Source organism: Hypanus sabinus, chromosome 20 (assembly GCF_030144855.1).
Source record: "Hypanus sabinus isolate sHypSab1 chromosome 20, sHypSab1.hap1, whole genome shotgun sequence".
Taxonomy (NCBI): Eukaryota; Metazoa; Chordata; class Chondrichthyes; order Myliobatiformes; family Dasyatidae; genus Hypanus; species Hypanus sabinus.
Genome location: NC_082725.1, coordinates 31,661,769 through 31,683,468, shown reverse-complemented (window position 1 = coordinate 31,683,468; position 21,700 = coordinate 31,661,769). Strand labels below are relative to the sequence as shown.

The 21,700-nt window shown below is 41.0% G+C and overlaps 1 protein-coding gene across 2 annotated transcripts in view; it reads right to left on the bottom strand.

The window, feature by feature from the left end:
- Nucleotides 1–434: 434 nt before the first annotated feature.
- The window catches only part of LOC132378403 (leukocyte elastase inhibitor-like), a 29,369-nt gene continuing 8,103 nt past the window's right edge, over nucleotides 435–21,700 (bottom strand). For both annotated transcript variants that reach the window (XM_059945297.1, XM_059945296.1), the window contains exons 2-7: nucleotides 19,692–19,870; nucleotides 12,533–12,670; nucleotides 9,831–9,948; nucleotides 7,088–7,230; nucleotides 4,277–4,441; nucleotides 435–1,132 (exon numbers count right to left, since the gene is read on the bottom strand). In XM_059945297.1, coding sequence (XP_059801280.1) covers nucleotides 728–1,132; nucleotides 4,277–4,441; nucleotides 7,088–7,230; nucleotides 9,831–9,948; nucleotides 12,533–12,670; nucleotides 19,692–19,859 — 1,137 coding nt within the window. In that variant the 5' untranslated portion in view covers nucleotides 19,860–19,870 and the 3' untranslated portion in view covers nucleotides 435–727. The remainder of the gene's footprint in view (nucleotides 1,133–4,276; nucleotides 4,442–7,087; nucleotides 7,231–9,830; nucleotides 9,949–12,532; nucleotides 12,671–19,691; nucleotides 19,871–21,700) is intronic.

Sequence of the window (21,700 nt, the reverse complement as noted above, 5' to 3'; positions counted from 1 at the left end):
CATACAGCTGTAGAGGCCAGTTCGTTGGGTGTACTTAAAGCAGAGATTGATAGGTTCTTGATTAGACATGGCATCAAAGGTTACCGGGAGAAGGCTGGGAACAGGGATTGAGGAGATTTTAAGGTATCAGCCATGATTGAATGATAAAGCAGATTCAATGGGCCAGATGGCCTAATCCTGCTCCAATGTCTTATGATCTCATATTCAGAATGTAACTGCAAACAGACCAAATTAGTGATGGGGGCAAACAGGTTAATTGAAGAATTTAAGTGAAAATTAGGAAGTTACTGCAACTGTGAAAAATTGATGTGAGTTTTAGATACCAGTGAACAGCAAACACAGAATCATCTTAGAAATAATCTTGTTTTGACAAGAGGGAATGGAGTGGGAAGTGGCCACTGTAGTAATTTATCAATTGTATGAAAGGCATCTCATTTAACAAAAAGCACGTGTTTATTTTTGAAAGTTCAGCATTTTAGAACTATCCATTCCAATCACAGGCTCTTCATGTCATGATAATTAGCAGCAAAGTATAAGCATTTACTTCTCTAAGGAAAGCTTACATGTTTATAGCATACCAAAGCTCAGTTGGTTAGAGTAAAGAACATTAATACTATACTTCATTCCACGCCTTCGCTTAACTTCATGAAAATCTACCCAACACAGAAATGTTAGGTGAAAAAAAAAGGAATGGATTGAAAACTGCTGCAAGCTAATGGCACCAGGTCTAAGGAGATGAGAATCTTCCAAAGAATAAAATGTTGCGTGTTTTGTTATGCCGGATGAAGAACAGGAACGGATGGTCAGCCACAAAGTCGAATCTTATCGGACTACATCGCAACATCATGATCGCTGCTGTTGCAGCAGCTGCTTCGGTGCCCTCTTCATTAACTTCCACAAAGGATTTATGCACTACTTTGGTCAAAACAAGATCATTTCTACTAGACATTGCGGAGTAGTTAGCTTGCACGGTGTTGAAAGCATCCACCATCCCCATCTGTGTGAGGATAGACTCAAGATCATATTTTTCTTCCAGTTTGAACTTGGGCAGAACCACATTAATCTCTATCTCGTTCATCATATCTGGGTTGGTCCAATTCATCAGATGATCAAACGTGAGCTGACTCTGAAGCTTAAAACAAACAAAAAGAATTCACTCTTAATCCATCCAATATAATAACTTGAATGCAAGAAATGTAAACCACTATTTTAATTTCCAACCAAAACCAAATCAGATGTTTTATTCACATTTCCTTTCTTTCCAATTACCCATGAACTCATGGATCATTAACTACACTAAGGGTCAATTGCACAGTAAAGTTAAAGAAGTGTTGATGGGCTTACAGGAGATTTTTGCAGAGATATATTTGCAGAGATAAAGGGGAACAAGAGGGATAGAGGGTTTCATGAGATCTGCTTCACCCCAGCTCCCAGAAAACCGATGTACCAAAAGGTCAGCTGTTTTTACATTTAAATCCACGACAATTTTAAACGCCAGAGCTAAATGAAGGCATTTGGTGGCCACCTCCTGTTTCCAATCTGCACATCTACCCACCACATTATAACAATGTCAAAAATTAACAAAAGCATTTGAAACAACACATTTCAGCTTTATCAGAGGTCATTCCTATTAGCCAGTGTGACAGTCTCATATTCAAGATACTTTAATGTCATTCACTGTACACCAGAATAAAGGAAAACAAAATAATTGTTACTCCAGATCTGATGCAGCAGACAAAAAAAAACAGAAAAAAGAACACAGTATTAATATAAGACAATAAATATAAATACACTGGATGTCTTATATGCATTGATTGTACATCCAAAAGGTGACGCTATTACAACACACAAGTTGTTCGTTTTCCTTCCTCTTTCTGCCTTTCAGGGTAACGGCTACCCTATCAATTTTCTAGCAGCTTGTGGACACCATGCTGAGCAGCATTGACAGTGTTACTGCTCACCTCGACAACGTCACTGTGACGGGCACAGATCAGATAGACAGATACTGAGAAGGGTCCCAGCCCAAATGTTTACTCTTTTTCATAGATGTCTGACCTGCTAAGTTCCTCCAGCATTTTGTGTGTGTTGGTTTGGATTTCCAGAACTTGCAGGCTGTTTTGTGTTTGAGAACAATACCAATGCCCGGACCATGCTTTGAACAAACTGTAAGACTCTAGATTGTGACTTCAGGGAGTAAAATGCAGTCTCCTGATGTCTTCATCCAAGGGTCTGGAATTCATCATAGATCAGTATGGCTGTCATTCAGACCCTGAAAACGTTACTGCTATCTTAAAAATGTCCCACCATCAGATGTTAGCAATTTACAATCATTTTGGAGCATATTCAGTCACAATTCAGCATTTCTCCCAGGAATGCACCTGAAGGAGCCACAATGCCAGGCTTAACAAGGGTACCACGTGGAAATAGTCTAAACAACAGCACTCAGAGGTTTTAGATCAGACGAAGAATATACTGTCATCCAACCTTCTCTTGACCCACTTCAACCCAAGCAGCCCATCATCTTTGCAACAGATATGCCTATCTACAGGAAGGGAGCTGTCATATCCCACATCTTTTCTGCTGACTCCGAAGAAGCTGTTATACATGCAACCAGATCACTGACCGCAGCAGAAAGGAACCATGGACAAAAGTTGGTCACCTGACAACAAATGCTGACTTTCATTGATTGCGCGTTATTCCTATCAAAGTCTCAAATGTTCTTGATTAAACCCTTTAAACAGTCAGACTTTGGGAAGTACCAATGAATTTTGAGATTATTGTCATTGCATGGTTTTAGTGAATAAAGTATTATTTCGATTCCAGCTTTCTTCTATCTCCTGGCTTCAGGTCTCACCAGTAGTTATAGGCGAGCGAACATGCCAGACTGTCAGTGTTTAAGGGGAGTGACAGGAAATGATAAAATAATGATGGCTGGAGTTGTGGAGGGATAGATTAGTATGTGATGATCAGCCTTACTACTTGGGTAAAGTAACTGTTTTGAGTCTGGTGATCCTGGTGTTGGTGCCAAGTCGTCACCTCCCTGACGGGAGTGGGACAAACAGACCTTGGGCAGGTTCTGTGGAATCCTTCATGATGTTGTTACTACCCGTTGTAGAGCCTTCCTGTTCAATGCAATGTAGTTTCCATTCCATGCTGCCATAGGGTGCCCTCTGCTGTGCATCTGCAGAATGACAGGAGTGTAGAGGTACTTACTCCAGCTCTCTTTAGCCATCTCAGAAAGCAGTGGTGTTGGTGAGCTTTCCTGATTGCGTAGAATCTGTTCTGGGACCATGAGTTTGTGTGAGATGTACACTCCCAGTAGTCAAAAACTGCTCGTAGCGTCCACTGCTGTAAAGAGGGGTGCAAGTGGTCCAAATTCTCCTGAAGTTGACAACCAAGTCCTTTGTCTTGACAGTGATAAAGTGGTTATTTGCCCAACATCTGGCCTTGAGTTCTTCCACCTCCTCTCTGTAGGCTATATCACTGTTGTTGGTGATGAGCCCCACCACTGTCATGCCACTGGCGAACTTGACAATGTGATTAATCGGGTGTTTGACTGTGCAGTCAATGGGCTCAGCACACAGCCCTGGGGAACACCTGTGTAAAGGATGCTGGAGAGGTTATGCATCCTCACTATCTGAGGTCTGTTGGTTAGGAAGTCCAACAAGCAATTGTACACTGGTGTATTAAGACCCAGGAGTAAGAATTTGCATTCATGGCCAGCATTGTGTTTCATGCCTGAAAACATGCATTAAAGTCGTTTACGTCAGGGCGAGATGAGCCTCTGGTACAGGCCACACTGCTTTTCCTTGTGTAAACAGTTTGCCCTTGATGCCCAGCGATCAGTATCGGACAGGGGATCCCTGAATTTTTTTGCATACAGGTGGGTTTAGCCTTCTTGATGTCCAAAATGAGTTTTACCTTGGCCACTCTGAGAGATGTTCTGTCACCAGAATTGAAGGCAGCACCCTAGGGTAGCAGAGTGCACCTCATCATTCGGTAAGTGTCTTCTCCATTTGTTGTGGTCTCCTTGACCGTCTGCCAGTTAGTCTGTTCAACAGAGTGCTGAAGCATAAAGATTGCCTCATTAGGCCATCCTCTTGACTGGTTCCTCCATTTTCAGCAGCGGCCGATGTGCTGGGATTGATATTTTACATCACAAATGAGGAAATTAAGAGGGAATTTCTTTTTTTAATGCTTTTAAAAATCCAATTTCCTGTTTTTCCCCCTGAAAAACAATTCAAATTAATTAGTTATACTAAAGCTGCAGACTTACCTTTTCCATCCCAGTGAAGTCATCATTTACATCTGGCAATAGGATGACCATACTAAGCTCACCATCATCATAGGGGAGCTCAAGTATCTTGGTTGAAACTTCTGCAATATAAGTGAAGGCAAACCTGCTTTTTAGCTTCATCATTTGCACAGGTTTTGTTTCATGCTGCATGCAAAAGAAAAAGGGAATTAGCAAATTTAGACCACCTATTTAGCCTAAAAAAAAACAGAAATTAATGAAAATTTCAAAATTGAAGTTTTCTTCATCCCACAATGACTGGACACTTTTTGTGTGAGCTTAACTATTACTACAGGAAAGATACTGGCATGGCTAGAGCATTGGCTGAGTGGCAGGAGGTAAAGACTGGGCTAAAGGGGAGCTTTTCCTGGTTGGCTGCCAGTGACTAGTGGTGTCTATATTGAGACCATTTCCTTTTCGGTTATATGTTAATGACTTGGCTGGCAGAACTGATGGCTTTGTGGCCAAGTTTGCAGACGATATGAAACTAGGGGGAGGGTTGGTAGTATGAGGAAGCAGAGAGGTTATAGTAGGACTTTGACAGATTAGAAGAATGGGTGAAGAAGCATCAGTCAGAAGACAGGGTTGAGAAGTGTATGGTAATGCACTTTGGTAGAAGAAATAAAACTGTGGAGTATTTTTTTTTAAAATGGAGGGTCTGAGGTGCATAGGGACATGGGTGTCCTCATACAGGATTCCCTAATTAACTTGCAGGTTAAGTGAGTGGCGAGGAAGGCAAATGCAATATTAGCATTCGTTTCGAGAGATCTAGAATATAAAAGCAGGGATGTAAAGTAGAAGGTGCTGAGGCCCCACTTGGAGTATCGTGAGCAGTTTTGCGCCCCTTATCCAAGAAAGGATGTGCTGACATTGTAGAGTTCACAACATTGATACTGGGATTGAAAGGCTTATCATATTAGGAGTGTTTGTGGCTCTGGGCCTGTACTCACTGGATTCAGAAGAATAAGGGGGATCTCATCGAAACCTATCAGATATTAAAAGGCCTCGATACAGTGAATGTGCAGAGGATGTTTCCAATGGTGGGGGAGTGCAAGACCAGAGGTCATCAGCCTCAAATAGAGGGACATCTAATTAGAATGAAGATGAGGAGGAATTTCTTGAGCCAGAGAGATTTGAATCTGTGGAACTGCCACAGGTAGCTGTGGAGGTCAAGTCACTGAGTATAGTCAGGGCATGAACTGCTACAGGGAGAAAGCAGGGGACTGGGGCTGAGAGGGAAAGGATCAGCCATGATGAAATAGCTGAACAGACTAGATGGACCAAATCGCCTTATTTCTGCTCCTGTATCTTAAGGTCTTATTTTTTTTTCTTTATGGCACTGTTGAGATGGCAGATAAGATACAGGTACGGACAGAACTGGGCACAAACCACGCTTCATCAAATGTGTTTAACTAAATTTACGTGGGGGTATTCAGAGGTGTGGCACAAAGGGAGGGCACTGTACCCCTGCATAACGGGATAAAGGATAGGAGCACTACAGAGAGGTGTAGACCCTGATTTGATTTACTGTTAAGTTCTTTAATAGTAGCTACCAAGGTCTAGGTCTCCTTCATGGAATATCTTGTGCATACTGTATAGACAGCATCTTAAACCCCATTTTGCATAAACATCAAACTTCTCTTGGCTACGTTCTCAGGAGTATTAGTTTGGAATGGGGAAGATGTTACATGTATATCTAACATGAGAGGTTGAAAACTTTTGCAAATATTAAGAAAAAAAATTATTTCCAACAGTAATGAACCTCCAATGATACCAAGTTGCACCAGACCTATCCCTAAATCAAGCTGCAAAGCTCGTTCCTTCCAAAGTAAAACAAAACACGTTTGTTGCTGTCATCTTAGTTGTTACCCTCTCATGTGCAAAATCTATTGAAATGGACAGAGGCCAAACCTGTAACCTTTCATTTCATTCGAGTAAACAAGCACACGGTAAGTAGATATGGTGACCAATCTATGAGAGTCAGAGCACCACAGCACAGATACAGGCCCTTTGGTCCATCTAGTCTGTGCCTATTCCATTCAACCTGCCCCTGGACCATACCCCTGCATACCGTTCCAATCCATGTACTTATCCAAACGTCTCTTAAAATATATAAATAGAACCTGCATCCATCACTTCCACTGGTAATTTGTTTCATACCCTCGCCACCCCGTGTGAAGTAGCTCCCCATTAGCATTTCACCTTTAACCTAACAAATATCCAGAGGTGTGGTATAAGTAAAGGAGGGCCAGTGGGTTAAGGGATAGAAAACCCTAGGATGAGGTTTAGGGCAGCATGCTAGTTTAGTGGTTAGAATAAAGCCTTATGGAGCCAGCGATCAGCATTCCAATCCTCCCTCCATCGAAGGAGTTTGCACATTTTCCCTGTGACCACGTGGGTTTCCATCAGGTGTTCTGGTATCTCCCTTCGCTCTGCCTCATCTTGCTGGCTCTCCCCCTCCACTGTCTATTCACATTTCACCCCACTCTCTTTGCTTCACACCGCGTCCAATCACAGTTGTACAATCCTGGATTTGTTCCCCCTCCCCCCCTTACTCGGTACAACCTGGTTCACCCAACATGATCTACTGGGCTGCCAACCTGTCAGTTCCCCTCCATCGCCACCCTGACATCACCCTTTCAAAGGAAGCATTTTGCCAAGGGCAACAGATTCCCAAATTATTATTACAAACACCAAGATTTTGTTTCCCAAGTACACCACACCTTTATTGATTAACTGTAACATAGAGATCAATATTTGTTAATACCTTGATTTCTCCCACTCACACATTACCTGCTTTATTCTGAATTCCCCATCATGTGTCAATTCTTTATTAAATTTTTTCCGCCAGTTTCCCTTAAAATAAATGGCATTTACAAGAACAAGCCTTGTCAGTTCATCAACAGATCCTTCAGCCAGTAGGTTTGTGATCTTGCCTAAAGAGTGGGTTCAGTGAGAGGGAGGGAGGAAAAGACACAATTCTATCAATTAAGTCAAGAAAACAAACAACATGACATACACTGCAAATGTGAAAGACAATATTTAGCACGTTTGCAAGATGTAAAGATTCATGGCTTGCACATATTGTTGAGTCTCCCAAGCCCTGACTTCTAACACTAGACAAGACAAAGAAATCTGGCGCATGGAGACACGTCTCCTTGCAGATTCCAAGTAACGCACCAACTCTAGTTGTATTGTTTCATTGACTGTATTTCTTTTTCAATCTTTTTATTAAGTTTCAAATTAGTAAACATAACAATAACAATAATGATACAAGAATCGGGATTACATTAATAACGGTTAACATGTACAAACACAGATTCCAAGTAACAAATGTAGTTTAGCCTCCCAATCTCTTAGTAACTAAACATGAAAAAGGTATTTTATAAACAGAGGAAAAAACCCAAACTAAAAAAAGACTAAACAAAAAAAAATTAGGCTGCTATATTTCATTGGTTAAAATTATAATTTGTCGTTAACTCCGCTCCTCTATATCTAAGCAAAAAATTACTAAAAAAGGATTCAGAAAGGGTCAACTTGCATCATATGAAAATATTGAATAAATGGCCTCCAAGTTTCTTCAAATTTAACCGAAGGATCCATGGAACCGCTCCTAATTTTTTTCCAAGTTTAAACATGCTATTGTTTGGGAAAACCATTGAAATGTGGTAGGGGGGTTGGAATCTTTCCATTTCTGTAAAATGGATCTTCTGGCTATTAATGTAACAAATGCAATTAAACAACAAGCTGATGGGGATAACTGACTGGAGTCTACCACTGGTAGTCCAAAAATTGCAGTAATAGGATGAGGTTGTAAATCAACAAGCAGAACTACCGAAATAATATCAAAAATATCTTTGCAATATTTTTCTAGGAGAGGGAAAGACCAGAACATATGTGTCAAGGAAGCTACTTCAGAATTACATCCATCACAAACAGGGTTTATATGGCAGTAAAAACAAGCTAACTTATCCTTGGACATATGAACCCAATGAACCACCTTAAATTGTATCAAACCGCATCTGGCACACATTGAAGAATTATTAACTAGTTGAAGAATGTTCTCCCATTTCTCTGTAGATAAAGATATTTGATGTTCTCTTGCCCACCCATTCTTAATTTTATCAGAAGTACCCAAGTATATTTTCATAATTAAATCATAAATAAATGATATTAAACTCTTCTGATATGGATTTAAACTTAAAAATTTTTCTGTAACTTCAATTTGATGTGATATCAGAAAGGTAACTAAAGTAGCGTTCAGAAAGTTTCTAATCTGTAAATATCTGAAAAAGAGTGATCTAGGCAAATTATATTTATTAGACAACTGTTCAAAAGACATAAATCAATCATCCATGAATAAATCACGAAAACATGTTATTCCCTTTGTTTTCCGTAAAAGAAAAGCTTGATCAATTCTAGATGGCTGAAAGAAAAAATTAGATATAATAGAACTTGACAGGATAAATTTATTCAATCCAAAAAATTTACAAAATTGAAACCATATTCATATTCTATGTTTAATTATTGGATTTATCATTTGTTTATTCAATTTAGTAAGCCCAAAGGGAAGCGCAGCTCCTAAAATAGAAGCCAGTGAAAACCCCTGTACAGACTCCAGCTCGAGGTTCATCCATTGTGGACATTGATTTTCATCCAGCTGTTGTGACCAAAACGTTAAATATTGCATTTTGATTGCTCGATAATAAAATCTAAGATTCAGCAAAGCCAAACCGCCTTCCTTTTTGGATTTCTATAAATATTTCTTACTTAACCTGGGATTTTTATTCTGCCATGTATATGAAGAAATTTTATAATCAATAATATCAAAAAAAGATTCAGGGATGAAAATTGATACTGCCTGAAATAGATACAGAAATTTAGGTAAAATAATCATCTAAGTAGACAATGGGAACCATTTAGTAAACAGTTGTTTAACATGATCAATTGAGGGTAAAAAAATTAATTTTAAATAGATTCTTATGTTTCTTAGTAATTTTAAGAAATAAATAAAATAATCAGTAACCAATCTAAATGGTGAATTTGCAAATTTAATGGGAAAAGCACACTCTGATTAAGATTCAATTTATAACCAGAAAAACTACTAAACTGAGCAAGTAGTGTTATTACTGCAGGAACGGATTTCTCTGGGTTAGAGATATAAAATAACAAGTCATCTGCATATAGTGATACCTTATGCGTCCCATTCCCACGAATAATGCCAAATATATTGGGTGAATCATGAACAGCGATTACCAAGGGCTTGTTTCACTGACTGCACCACAGAATTCAGAACAGCTGATCTGACCACTCTATGGAAATATATCTTCACCAAGAACTACAGTGGTTTCAAAACATCTCATCGTCGCCTTCACAGGGATGATAAATCCTGGTCTTACCATTTATGCTCTAGTACGGCATTAAGGAAAAAATAGTTCTGTTGAATAATCTTGGGAAATATTGCTCACTCTGAAAACTGAAGGCAGCAGAAGTCCATGTCTGTGCCTGGCCACAACTATTGTCCAACATCACTTACCATCAGTTTGTTTTTCTGCCCAGGTGTTGATCTCCTGTCTGACTTTTTCTGCTGCAGTAAGAAAATCAACTGGAGCCAGTTCTGCCTGATAGTATTTCAGTGTATCAGCAAGGTATGTCTGGAGGGTCACAACAGATCAAAATAAACCTCACTTTCATGATTTGTACCAATTGATTATTTATTTCTTACCAAAATGGCACAACAATATTGAACTTGAGGGGCAAGGGTTAAATTTGTGACAATTTGCTACCCAAATCTTAGTAGAGTGGCATACAAAACCAAAGTATTAGAAATGTTGATATTATGATACTTGTATAGACTAGTTATAGTCTACAACACTAATAACTGAATGCTCACCGAACCCAGGGCTTTGAGACCTTATGGGTCCAAAGCTTTATGGGCCAGAAAATGATGGGATTTAAATACAGAGTTCAGCCCGTTAACATCTGCAGAAAGGAAGTGAACACATCAATTCATGAACTGTTTGCAGTATACTTACAAAGCACAAAGATATGCATTTATAGTACATAATCTGAGGAACTGAAAGAGTATTTTGCATCAGTCTTCACTGAGGAAGACATCAGCAATATACCAGGCATTCAAGGGTGTCAGGGAAGAGAAGTGTGCGCAGTCACAATTACAACAGAGGAAGTACTCAGGAAGCTGAATAGTCTAAGGGTAGATAAATCTCCCGGACCAGATGGAATGCACCCTCGTGTTCTGAAGGGAGTAGCAGTGGAGATTGCGGAGGCATTAGCAATGATCTTTCAAAAGTCAATAGATTCTGGCATGGTTCTGGAGGACTGGAAGATTGCAAATGTCACTCCTCTAATTAAGAAGGGGGCAAGGAAGCAAAAAGGAAATTATAGACCTGTTAGCTTGACATCGGTGGTTGGGAAGTTGTTGGAATTGATTGTCAAGGATGAGGTTACGGAGTACCTGGAGGCACATGACAAGATAAGCCAAACACAGCATGGTTTCCTTAAAGGAAAATCCTGCCCGACAAACCTATTGCAATTTTTTGAGGAAATTACAAGTAGGCCAGACAAGGGAGATGCAGTGGAAAGTTACATACGTGGATAGAACATTGGTTGATTGGCAGGAAACAGAGAGTGGGAATAAAGGGATCCCATTCTGGTTGGCTGCCAGTTACCAGTGGTGTTCCACAGGGGTCCGTGTTGGGGCCGCTACTTTTTACATTGTATATCAACGATTTGGTTTATGGAATAGGTGGTTTTGTGGCTAAGTTTGCTGATGATACAAAGGTAGGTGGAGGGGCTGGTAGTGCTGAAGAAACAGAGAGTCTGCAGAGAGACTTAGAAAGATTGGGGGAATGGGCAAAGAAGTGGCAAATGAAATAGAATATTGGAAAGTGTATGGTCATGCACTTTGCTGGAAGAAATAAACAGGCAGACTATTATCTAAATGGGGAGAGAATTCAAAGTTCTGAGATGCAACAGGACTTGGGAATCCTCGTACAGGATACCCTTAAGGTTAACCTCCAGGCTGAGTCAGTGGTGAAGGCAGTGAATGCAATGTTGGCATTCATTTCTAGAGGAATAGAGTATAGGAGCAGGGATGTGATGTTGAGGCTCTATAAGGCACTGGTAAGACCTCACTTGGAATACTGTGTGCAGTTTTGGGCTCCTTATTTAAGAAAGGATGTTCTGACGTTGGAGAGGGTTCAGAGAAGATTCACTAGAATGATTCCGGGAATGAGAGGGTTAACATATGAGGAACGTTTGACCGCTCTTGGACTGCACTCCTTGGAGTTTAGAAGAATGACGGGGGACCTCATAGAAACATTTTGAATGTTGAAAGGCATGGACAGAGTGGATGTGGCAAAGTTGTTTCCCATGGTGGGGGAGTCTGGTACGAGAGGGCATGACTTAAGGATTGAAGGATGCCCATTCAGAACAGAGATGAGAAGAAATTTTTTTAGCCAGAGGGTGGTGAATCTGTGGAATTTGTTGCCGCGGGCAGCAGTGGAGGTCAAGTCATTGGGTGTATTTAAGGCAGAGATTGATAGGTATCTGAGTAGCCAGGGCATCAAAGGCTATGGTGAGAAGGCGGGGGAATGGGACTAAATGGGAGAATGGATCAGCTCATGATAAAATAGCGGAGCAGACTCGATGGGCCAATTAGCCGACTTCAGCTCCTTTGTCTTACGGTCTTATAATATTTAAAACTACTCAAGGGCAAGCATTCAATCAAATAGTATAGTAATTGTTTTCAAAATGGATTCAAGTCTACAACTGATATATTCAACCATTGTACAAATGGTACACATGGTCCATTTTCAAGTTAATACATTAAAAAAAAAATCACATAACTAAATGCACACCACGATTCTGACCTCACAAAGCTAAATGATGCGATCATGAGTAGTTGCAACATGATCAACATGATTTCCTGCACCTTTCAACTATCCCTTAGTTTATACCTCAGAACAGATAATAGTTTTTCCTTCCAGGATATTGAGATTCTTTTTTGTCTGTAATACATTTCTTATTTGGCCTTCTTCAAAAGTACACAACTGAATTCGAAATTAAAATCCAAGCCCATTCTCATTATGGAAATAATCCACTTTTCCATCCAAAGCAGAAAAATACCTTTCTCACTCATCTCATTTGTGTTTGATCAGTTTATCAACGAACACATTTGACAGTTTAGTCTCTAACACTTGAAACAGAAAATCTTACTGGAAGGAAGTCGTAGGTCTTCTCTCCAAAAAGGCGGTTGGCCGTTTTCAGCACGTACTTTGCTTGAGGGTTGTTCAATTCAAGTTGAAGTTTCTGAAACTCAGAGTGGACGTCCTTGACTTCATCAAAAGCAAGCACCTAAGAGATGAGGTTAACATTCATTATTAGAATCCAAGTGCACTTTGTAACCCAGTTCAAAGTGAAGTAAACTGTATCGGTGTTTAATGGAACTATAAACCAAATTCCAATTGTTGTTTTCCTATTTAATCTACTGCAGAACATCAGCATCCATGTCAAAAGGCAGGAAACTCATGAATACTATTTATCAGCTGGCTTAAGGTAGATTGGAGCATAAAGACATGTCTGTTTTTGTTATGGGAAAATATTGTGTCAAACTCAACAAGGACAAAAGATAAAAAGTTAATTCTGATAAATAGGCAGAAAGATGGAATAAGGAATTATAGAATTTTGCCACTAATTCCACAGAGCATCTGCTTTCTTTTTCCAGTTAAATTGCCACAATACTTAGACAATCTTCATCAGACCCAACATTTACTGTTGACGCAACAATTCTTCACTTTCAGACTCTTCGCTTGGCATATTGCAATTCCATATCGGAAAATATTTGAATTGAAGTGGAGCCATTGTGAGAGAGGGCCAGTGTTAGAGTGGATAGCCTTTGGCCCAAGAGGCTAAGACAAGTAGCAAATGTAAGATTCTGGTCAGTTTCCTTCCCTCTATTAGTACATAGCTAGTGCATTAAGAATGGGTCCAGTGTCAGTAGTATGTTCTTCATGTCAGATCTGGGGACTCTGGGAAAGATCCAGTCTCCCTGATAACTACATCCACATGGGTGCATCCAGCTGCAGCTCCTTTCAGATATCTTAGGGGACTGGAGCTGCAGATGGATATTCTCTGGCTCATATGGGACAATGAAGACGTGACAGATAGTAGCTACAGGGAGGTAGTCACTCCCAAGTTGCCGGAGGCAGGTAACTGAATGACATCAGGTCAGGAGAAGGAAAGGGAATAAGCCAACAGTGCCGAGAATTCTTGTACGTTCATAAATCACAGGTGCAAACAGACATGGGAGTCCTCGTGCAGGATTCACTAAAAGTTAATTTGCAGGCTGGTAAATGCAATGTTGGCATTCATTATGAGGGGATTAGAATACAAAGGGAGGAATTGGTCAAACTGCATTTGGAGTTACTGAGAGCAGCTTTTGGCCCTTATCCAAGGAAAAATGTGCTGGCATTGGAGAAGGTCCAAGCAGGTTCATGAGAGAAATCCTGGGAATGTAAGGGTTAACATGCAAGGAGCATTTGATGGTTCTGGGATTGTATTCACTAGAGTTTAGAGGAATGGGAGGGGATCTCATTGAAACCTATCAAATATTGAAATGCCTAGACTGAGTGGTCGTGGAGAGGTTGCTTCTCGTCGTGGAGGAGTCTAGAACCAGAGGGCAGAGCCTCAGAATAGAAGAACAAGCCTTTAGAACAGAAATGACAATTAACTTTTTTTAGCCAGAGGGTGGTGAATCTGTGGAATTTATTGCCACAGATGGCTGTGGAGACCAACTCATTGGGTATATTAAAGCAGAGATCGATAGTTTCTTAATTAGTAAGGCTATCTAAGGTTACACGGAGAAGGCAGGAGAATGGGGTTGAGAAGGATAATAAATCAGCCATGATGGAATGGTGGTGCAGATTTATTGAGCGTAATTCTGTTCCTACATCTTAAGTACTTATGGAAATGTGTTATTTTGGCATGGCTTGACTTGTGTAATTCCATGTTCACAACAAGGTTATTCTTAACTTATTTGTATTTTTCAGGGCAGCATTTGTCAAAATGATTTGAACCTGGGCGTTTTGTTAAGTCGCAGCAAAGTAACAGCAGTTTGTGGAAATTCTCCAAACGCTGTCGGCCTGAATATCAGAGGTCCATTGTTCTGTGGGTGAAAATCAGATCACTCACTGGCACATCAATGAGTCAGAAACAACAAGCGCTGCTGACAATGTGGCATTTTGATTGTGATCGGGATGCATACCATCCAGGCAGATCATTCCATAAACAAGCACAATGAGCTGGTACGAAAGGAGAAAGAAGAGAACGCAGAATATGGTGCCACAGTTCCAGAGAAAGTTAAGTGTAGGAAGACAAATTAAGTGTGAAGCCCTAGCAATGTGGATTGAGAGAATGAGAGTTCATCTTTTATCCACTAGAGGTCCATTCCAGAGTCTTACAACAGCAGGATAGAAGCTTTCCTTGAGCTTGGTGGTACGTGTACTCACGTTTAAAGCCTCAGCTTGACATCCACAGCAATGTCCAGAACAAGAGCAGGCCCACCACTCCACACGATGCTTGCTGTTGTACCTCAACATTGACCCACATTCGGTCTGTAACCTTCTCTGCCTTGCTGAATCAGGTGCTTCTCAAATGTCATGAATGTATCTGCCTCCTTCATCTCTTCATGTAACACATTGCAGTTACCAACCAGCCTCCAAAATAACTCCCATCCCTCTTGTCTCAGACACACCCAACATGGGATTGTTGTCTTTTTAAACTATCGATCCTACCTGTTTCTTGTAATTATGTCCACATCACTCAAGTCACATAGATCACACCACAGAAACAGGACTAGTCCAGAATCTCAGCTTCTCTGATCTAGGGAAAGTATATTCAACTTATTCATTCTCTTCTTATACCTGAATTGTTCCAATCCAGGTAACTTCTCTGGTACAATCACATTCTTCATTATTGTATCACCAGAAAGGCAAACAATACTCCAGGTGTGGCACAACTTCTTTTAAAAACATTTAAACTGTAACATGACTGCCCAGATCTTGTATTTAAACTTGTATCTTATGTTCACTACCTACCAAAACAAACTCAATTAACCTAGCCAGTGCAAAGAAAATAGTCAAATAGCCAAAAATTGCTGTTAAACAGGCATGCTCTAGTTAATCAGCAAATGATCGGATCCCCATTGGAGGAATTCAATGCTCTTGCTGAAAACTTCAGTGTTTGCTCACCACTAGGTGGTGTTCCGGCTTTAATCCAATACATCCCCCACCAGAAATTTCAAACGTCCCCATCAAACATTTAAATCGATGCACCATGGAAAGGATCCCATCTGGATGCGTCACTGCCTGGCATGGTAACCTCTCGGCATGTGATCGCAAGAATCTAGCATAGTTATGGACACAGCACAACACATCAGGGAAATCCGTCTCCCCTCGATGGACTGGAAGCTTCTCACTGCCTCAGTAAAGCAGCTGGCCTAATCAAAGACCACTCCCACTTGGATACTCTCTTTCCTCCCCTCTTGTATCACTGGGCAAAGATACAATAGCATGTTCCACAAGGTTCAAGAGTCATAGTGTCATTGGAAATATCAGCACAAAAACAGACCCTTCGGCCAGTCTAGTCTGTGCCAAACTATTAATCTGCCCCAGCCCATTGATCTGCACCTAGATCATAGCCCTCCCATCCATGTACTTATCCAGATTTCTCTTAAATGTTGTAATTGAACCCACATCCACCACTTCCACTAGCAGTTCATTCCACAGACACCATCCTCTGAGTGTAGTTCCCCTCATATTCCCCTTGAACAGTTCACCTTTCACCCTTAACTCATGACCTTCAGTTCAAGTCTCATTCAACCCAAGTGGAAAAACCCTGCTTGCATTTCCCTTAGCTAAACCCCACTATATGTTACTCCCCTCATTCTGCTACACCTGAGAGATTAAAGTCCTAATCTATTTAACTTTTCCCTGTAACTCAGGGCCTCATGCCCCTGGCAAGATCCTTGTAAACTTTCTCTGTACTCTTGCAGTCTATCGGTAGGTTACCAAAAATGCAAGCAATATTCCAACTGGGCCTCACCAACATCAACATCCCACCTTCTGTATTTTATACTTTGATTTATGAAGGCCAATGTGACAAAAGCTTTCTTTACAATCCTATCTACCTGTGACACCACTTTAAAGTACAGATAATGTATTCCACGATCCTTCTGTTCTACAGCACTCCTTAGTGCAGTACCGCTCACTGTGCAAGTCCTACTCTGGTCGGTTGTCCGAAGGGCAACACCACACACTTCTCTGCATTGTTCCATCTGCCATTTTTAAGCACACGTTCCAGCTGCTCCAGATCCTGCTGCAAGCTTTAACAGTCTTTCTCATTGTCCACTGTTCCTCCATCTTGGTGTCTTACACAAATTTGCTGATCCAGTTTATCGTATTATCATCCAGATCATTGATATAGACGACAAACAATAACGGACCCTGCACCAATCCCTGCAGCACTCCACTAGTCATAGATGTCCAGTCAGAGAGGGAACCATTACTACCACTCTCTGGCTTCTCCTATGAAACCAATGTCTGATTCAATACGCTACCTCATCTTGAACGGCGAGTGGACGAACCTTCTTATCCAATCTCCCATACAGCACCTTGTCAAATGCCTTGCTAAAGTCCACGCAGACGATATCCACTGCATTGCCTTCATCAACGTTCCTGGTAACTTCATCGAAAAACTCTACAAGATTGCTCAGACTCTACCTGCCAAGCACAAAGCCATGCTGACTATCCTTAATCAGTCCCTGTCTATCCAAACATTTAAATACCTGGTCTCCTTAGAATATCTTCCAATAACCTAACCACTGATGATGTCAGGCTCACAGGTCTATAATTTCCTGGCTTATTCTCAGAGACTTTCTTTGACAATAAAGATCAACTATCCTCCAGTGCCTCACCTGTGGCTAAAGACATTTAAATCCCTCTGCTACGGCCTCTGAAATTTCTGCACGGCCTCCCACAGGATCCGAGGGAATAGCCTGCAAGGCCCTGGGGTTTTATTTACCCTAATTTGCCTAAAAACAGCAAATAACTCCTTCCCTCTGATCCAAATACAAGTCCTGGAGCTCATTGCTGCTTTGCCTCACTTCAATAGACTCTATGTCCGCCACCCAAGTAAATACAGATGTAAACAATCCATTTAATATCTCCAACATTCCTATTTTGGCTCCAAGCACAGATGACCATTCTGATGTTCCAGAGGAAGAACTCTGCCCCTTACTATGTTTTTGCACTTAATATATCTGTAGAAGCTCTTGGGATTCGCGTTCACCTTGTCTGCTGGAGCAATCTGAAGCCTTCTTCAACCACCCTGATTTCCTTCTTCTGACTGGGAGTCCCAGCCAAAAATCATCCATGATCACAACCTTATGTTTCTTGCAACAGTCTGTGGTCTCTCTATAGATTTGCTCCCCTAAATCCCCTTGAGTTGTCTATAATTATAATCCCATTAACATGACCATCCTTTCTCTATTCTTCAATTCCACCCATTTAGCCTCAGCAGCCATGATCTCCAGTCTGTCAGAGCTGAACACTGCCATGACATTTATCCTAGTTAGTAATACATCCCTCCCACCTTTAACCCCTCCTGCTCAATCACAAGTAAAACAGAACCCTGGACTAGTGAGCTGCCAGTCCTGTACTGCCCCCACCCCCACTCCACAACCACATCTCACTAATGCCTACAATGTCAGAATACTATGTGCTGATCTAAGCCCGAAGTTCAGCTGCCTTTCCTCCAATAGCCTTCGCATTAAAATGTACAGAACTTAGAACACTCGTCACACCATACTCAAGCTTTTGATTCCTGACTTTGGATGTTGTCTTAACATCCTTCCCCACAACTACTCCACTATCTGGTCCCCATCCTCCTGCAACTCCAGCTTAAACCACCACCCCTCTCTCCCCTCCCGAAGCATTAGCAAATCATCCAGCAAGGATACCAGTTCCGGTGCAATCCGCTCCATCTGCAATCGTTCCATCTTCCCTGGAAGACAGCCCAAAAGATCCAAAAATCTGACGCCCTCCCTCCTGAACTACCTCTTCAGCTTGATGTTAAACTGTATGATCTTCATATTTATGGCCTCATTAACACATGGCATGGGCAGCATGTAATCCTGAGATTACAACCCAGGAGGTCCTGTCCTTTAACTAAGCATCTAACTCCCTGAACTCACCTTGCAGGACCTCGTCACCCACTAAACCATGTCATTGGCACCAATGTGGACCATGACTTGAATTGTAAATAAGGTTGAAAGAGTACAGAGAAAATTTACAAGGACGTTGCCGGGTCTGGAGGACCTGAATTATCAGTAAAGATTGAGTAGGTTAGAACTTTATTCCTTTGAATGTAGAAGATTGAGAGGAGACTCGATAGAAGTATACAATATTGAGAGGTAGAGGTAGGGTAAATGCAAGCAGGCTTATTCCACCGAGGTTGGGTGGGACTACCAGAGGGCATGGGTTAAGGGTGAAAGGTTAAAAACTCAAGGGGAACTTGGGGGCAACTTCTGCACTCAGAAGGTTGTGAGAACATGGAACAAGCTGCCAGTACAGGAGGTGCATGCGAGCTCAAAGTTTAGACAGGTACAGAGATTGCATGGGTGTGGTGAACTACATATACCTGTCTGGACACGCCCCCCCCCCCCCCCCCCCCCCCGCTGACTGCTCCTGTGGCTCCTCCCACAGACCCCGGTATAAAGGCGATTGGAAGCACTGCTCCTCCCTCAGTCTCCAGGATGTTGTGTGATGGTCTCTTGCTGCTGACGGTGCTTTCTTCCAGCTAATAAAAGCCTATCTCGACTCACGTCTCCGAGAGTTATTGATGGTGCATCAATGGGTATGGAGGGCTATGGTCCCAGTGCAAGTTGATGGGAGAAGGCAGTTTAAACGGTTTGGCATAGACTAGATGGGCCACAAGGCCTGGTTCAGTGGTGTACTTTTCTATGCATCTGACTGCTCACCCTCGCACTTAAAGTGTTGTGCAGGTTAAGATAGCTTCTACCCTGCAGTTATAAGACTATTAAATAGTTCCTGAGTACAATAAATTGCACTCCTGATCTCACAACCTATTTCATTTTGATCTTGCCCTTTTTGTTAACCTGCACTTTTGGTTGCTGTTACACTTTATTCTGCATTGTGATTGTTTTGTCTTATTCTACCACAATGCACTGTATAATAATCTGGTCAGTATGAACTGCATACAAGACAAGATTTTCACTGTATCTCAGTATAAGGGACAATAATAAACCAATTCCAAACTGCCTGACATATAAAAAGGAGCTGCACATTCTAATATTTACCTTTGCCATCTGCGTTGCTGTATTTCCGCTGGCACCAAGATACACCATAGCCAGGGCGTTGGATATACTAAACGGGGACACAAAGATGTTGCCAGATTTGTCAGCTTTATCCAAATGCTTGAAGAAATCAACCGCAAATTTGACATTTGCAGCAGTCAGATGATCCATTGTTAGCGTCTCTGAAAGAGGAAATGGGGGAAAAAAGTTTAATTTAACTCTTGCTATTTATATTGCCTTTAATGAACACTATGACAGTGCACATCAGAAGTCCTGGTAATGCAACCACAAGTAATAGACATTCTCTGAAATGTACTGATAATGGCTGGGGTCCCCGTCCTGTAAAGACACTGTCCAGATGAAGGCAATGGCAAACCACTTCTGTAGCAAAGTTTACCAAGGACTATCATGGACAAAATCATAATCACCCACGTTTTACAACACAGCACATGATGACAACGCTGGTGAGCAAAGTCCCACCTGTTGCTCACTAATCTTTCCTCGTTTGCTCTCTGCCTCATTATAAACATTTCCATTATCTTTTTTGAATACCAAGGTTGGCATGCATTTACATTGAGACACTGGAATTTAAAAGTCCATTTTGTTTCTGTTGTGTTAAAATAAAACTGGATAAATCCAACTAGAGTAAATAAAACAGCATGCAGCAGCCAAGATTTTTGTGCTTACACCTTCAAAATCAAATCTGTACTTATGACTCAGATTCTAAGATCTTGACCAGTGAATCACAACTGACAGGGGCTTCTGCACTGCTGCCAGTATAATCTTTGTCCACAGCAGAATTACACTGATCACTCATCCAAAAATATGTTTGCGTCTACTTTTTTTTAAAAACAAAAAGCTTTCATAGAAAGATATAGAAATCAAATATAGGATTAACTGGAATTAACATTTCCAAAGTATTAGAAAATTGAACACAACCCAATTAACCAAAGGAATGCTCCAATTTGCCACTATCCCCACTGCAAAGTCCTATTCATTTTACAGTAGTAGAATTACAGAACTTCGCCTCCAACATTACTGGAATACACTAAAAAGTGCTAAAATACTACAGTTTTCCAATTGCCTCTTTGAATAAAAATAACAAATAATAAGGTTACTCTTGCATTACGTGTACAATTTCTATCCCACATTAATATTTATCTATGTGGTGCCTCGCCTGCATTTCCCCGTTGTTTGCATTTCTGAATTGTGCTCTAAATTAATCAGGTTTAAAAACATTGTGTCCAATGGGTTTTTAGCCAGTCTGTTAACATTTTTCCCTAGGTCTGATTGGGACATTGCAAAAACAAGTACCTGAATTTCATCTCTTAAAATACACAGTTATAACGAAAGGATGCAGGGGTTTCTTAGGGACAACACAAAGGACCGCTAAATCCCTCACAGACTGTGCAATTGTGGTAAAGTAGGTGTCGGGGTAGGGAGTTTGTACAGTACAGTACAGTATCAGAATTAGACACATGTCGTGAAAGTTAACTTTGCGGTAGCAGCGCAATTCAATACGTAATAGAGAGGAAAAAATGAATTGAAGTATATGGCACATCTATTCGCGAGTCTTTGGTGACATACCAAATCTCCTCAAACTCCTAATGGAGTTGTAGTGCCTTCTTTATAGCTGCATCGACAAGTTGGGTCGAGGTGAGGTCCGCAGAGATTGTGACACTCCACTAAAAATGTGATTACATCACACGAAACTTTAAAAAGACAATTTCCTTTGAAAAACTAAAGACAGCCCCATGATCAAAGCAGTTAACACTCATGAGATAAAACTCCTGGGGGGGGGGGGATTCATTTTCTTCCAGAAACTTAGCTTAGAGGACACTCTTACACAACACCCAGACTTTCAAAGTTTGATGAAAGAGGCAAACTCAATAACTAAAGGCTAACAATAAACTCTTAGATTTAATTGCATTAAACCCAAGTACTTTAATTGCATTAACTTTGAAGGCACTATGATCCAGAGAATTCACAGAAGTTTGATTTTAACCGAATCA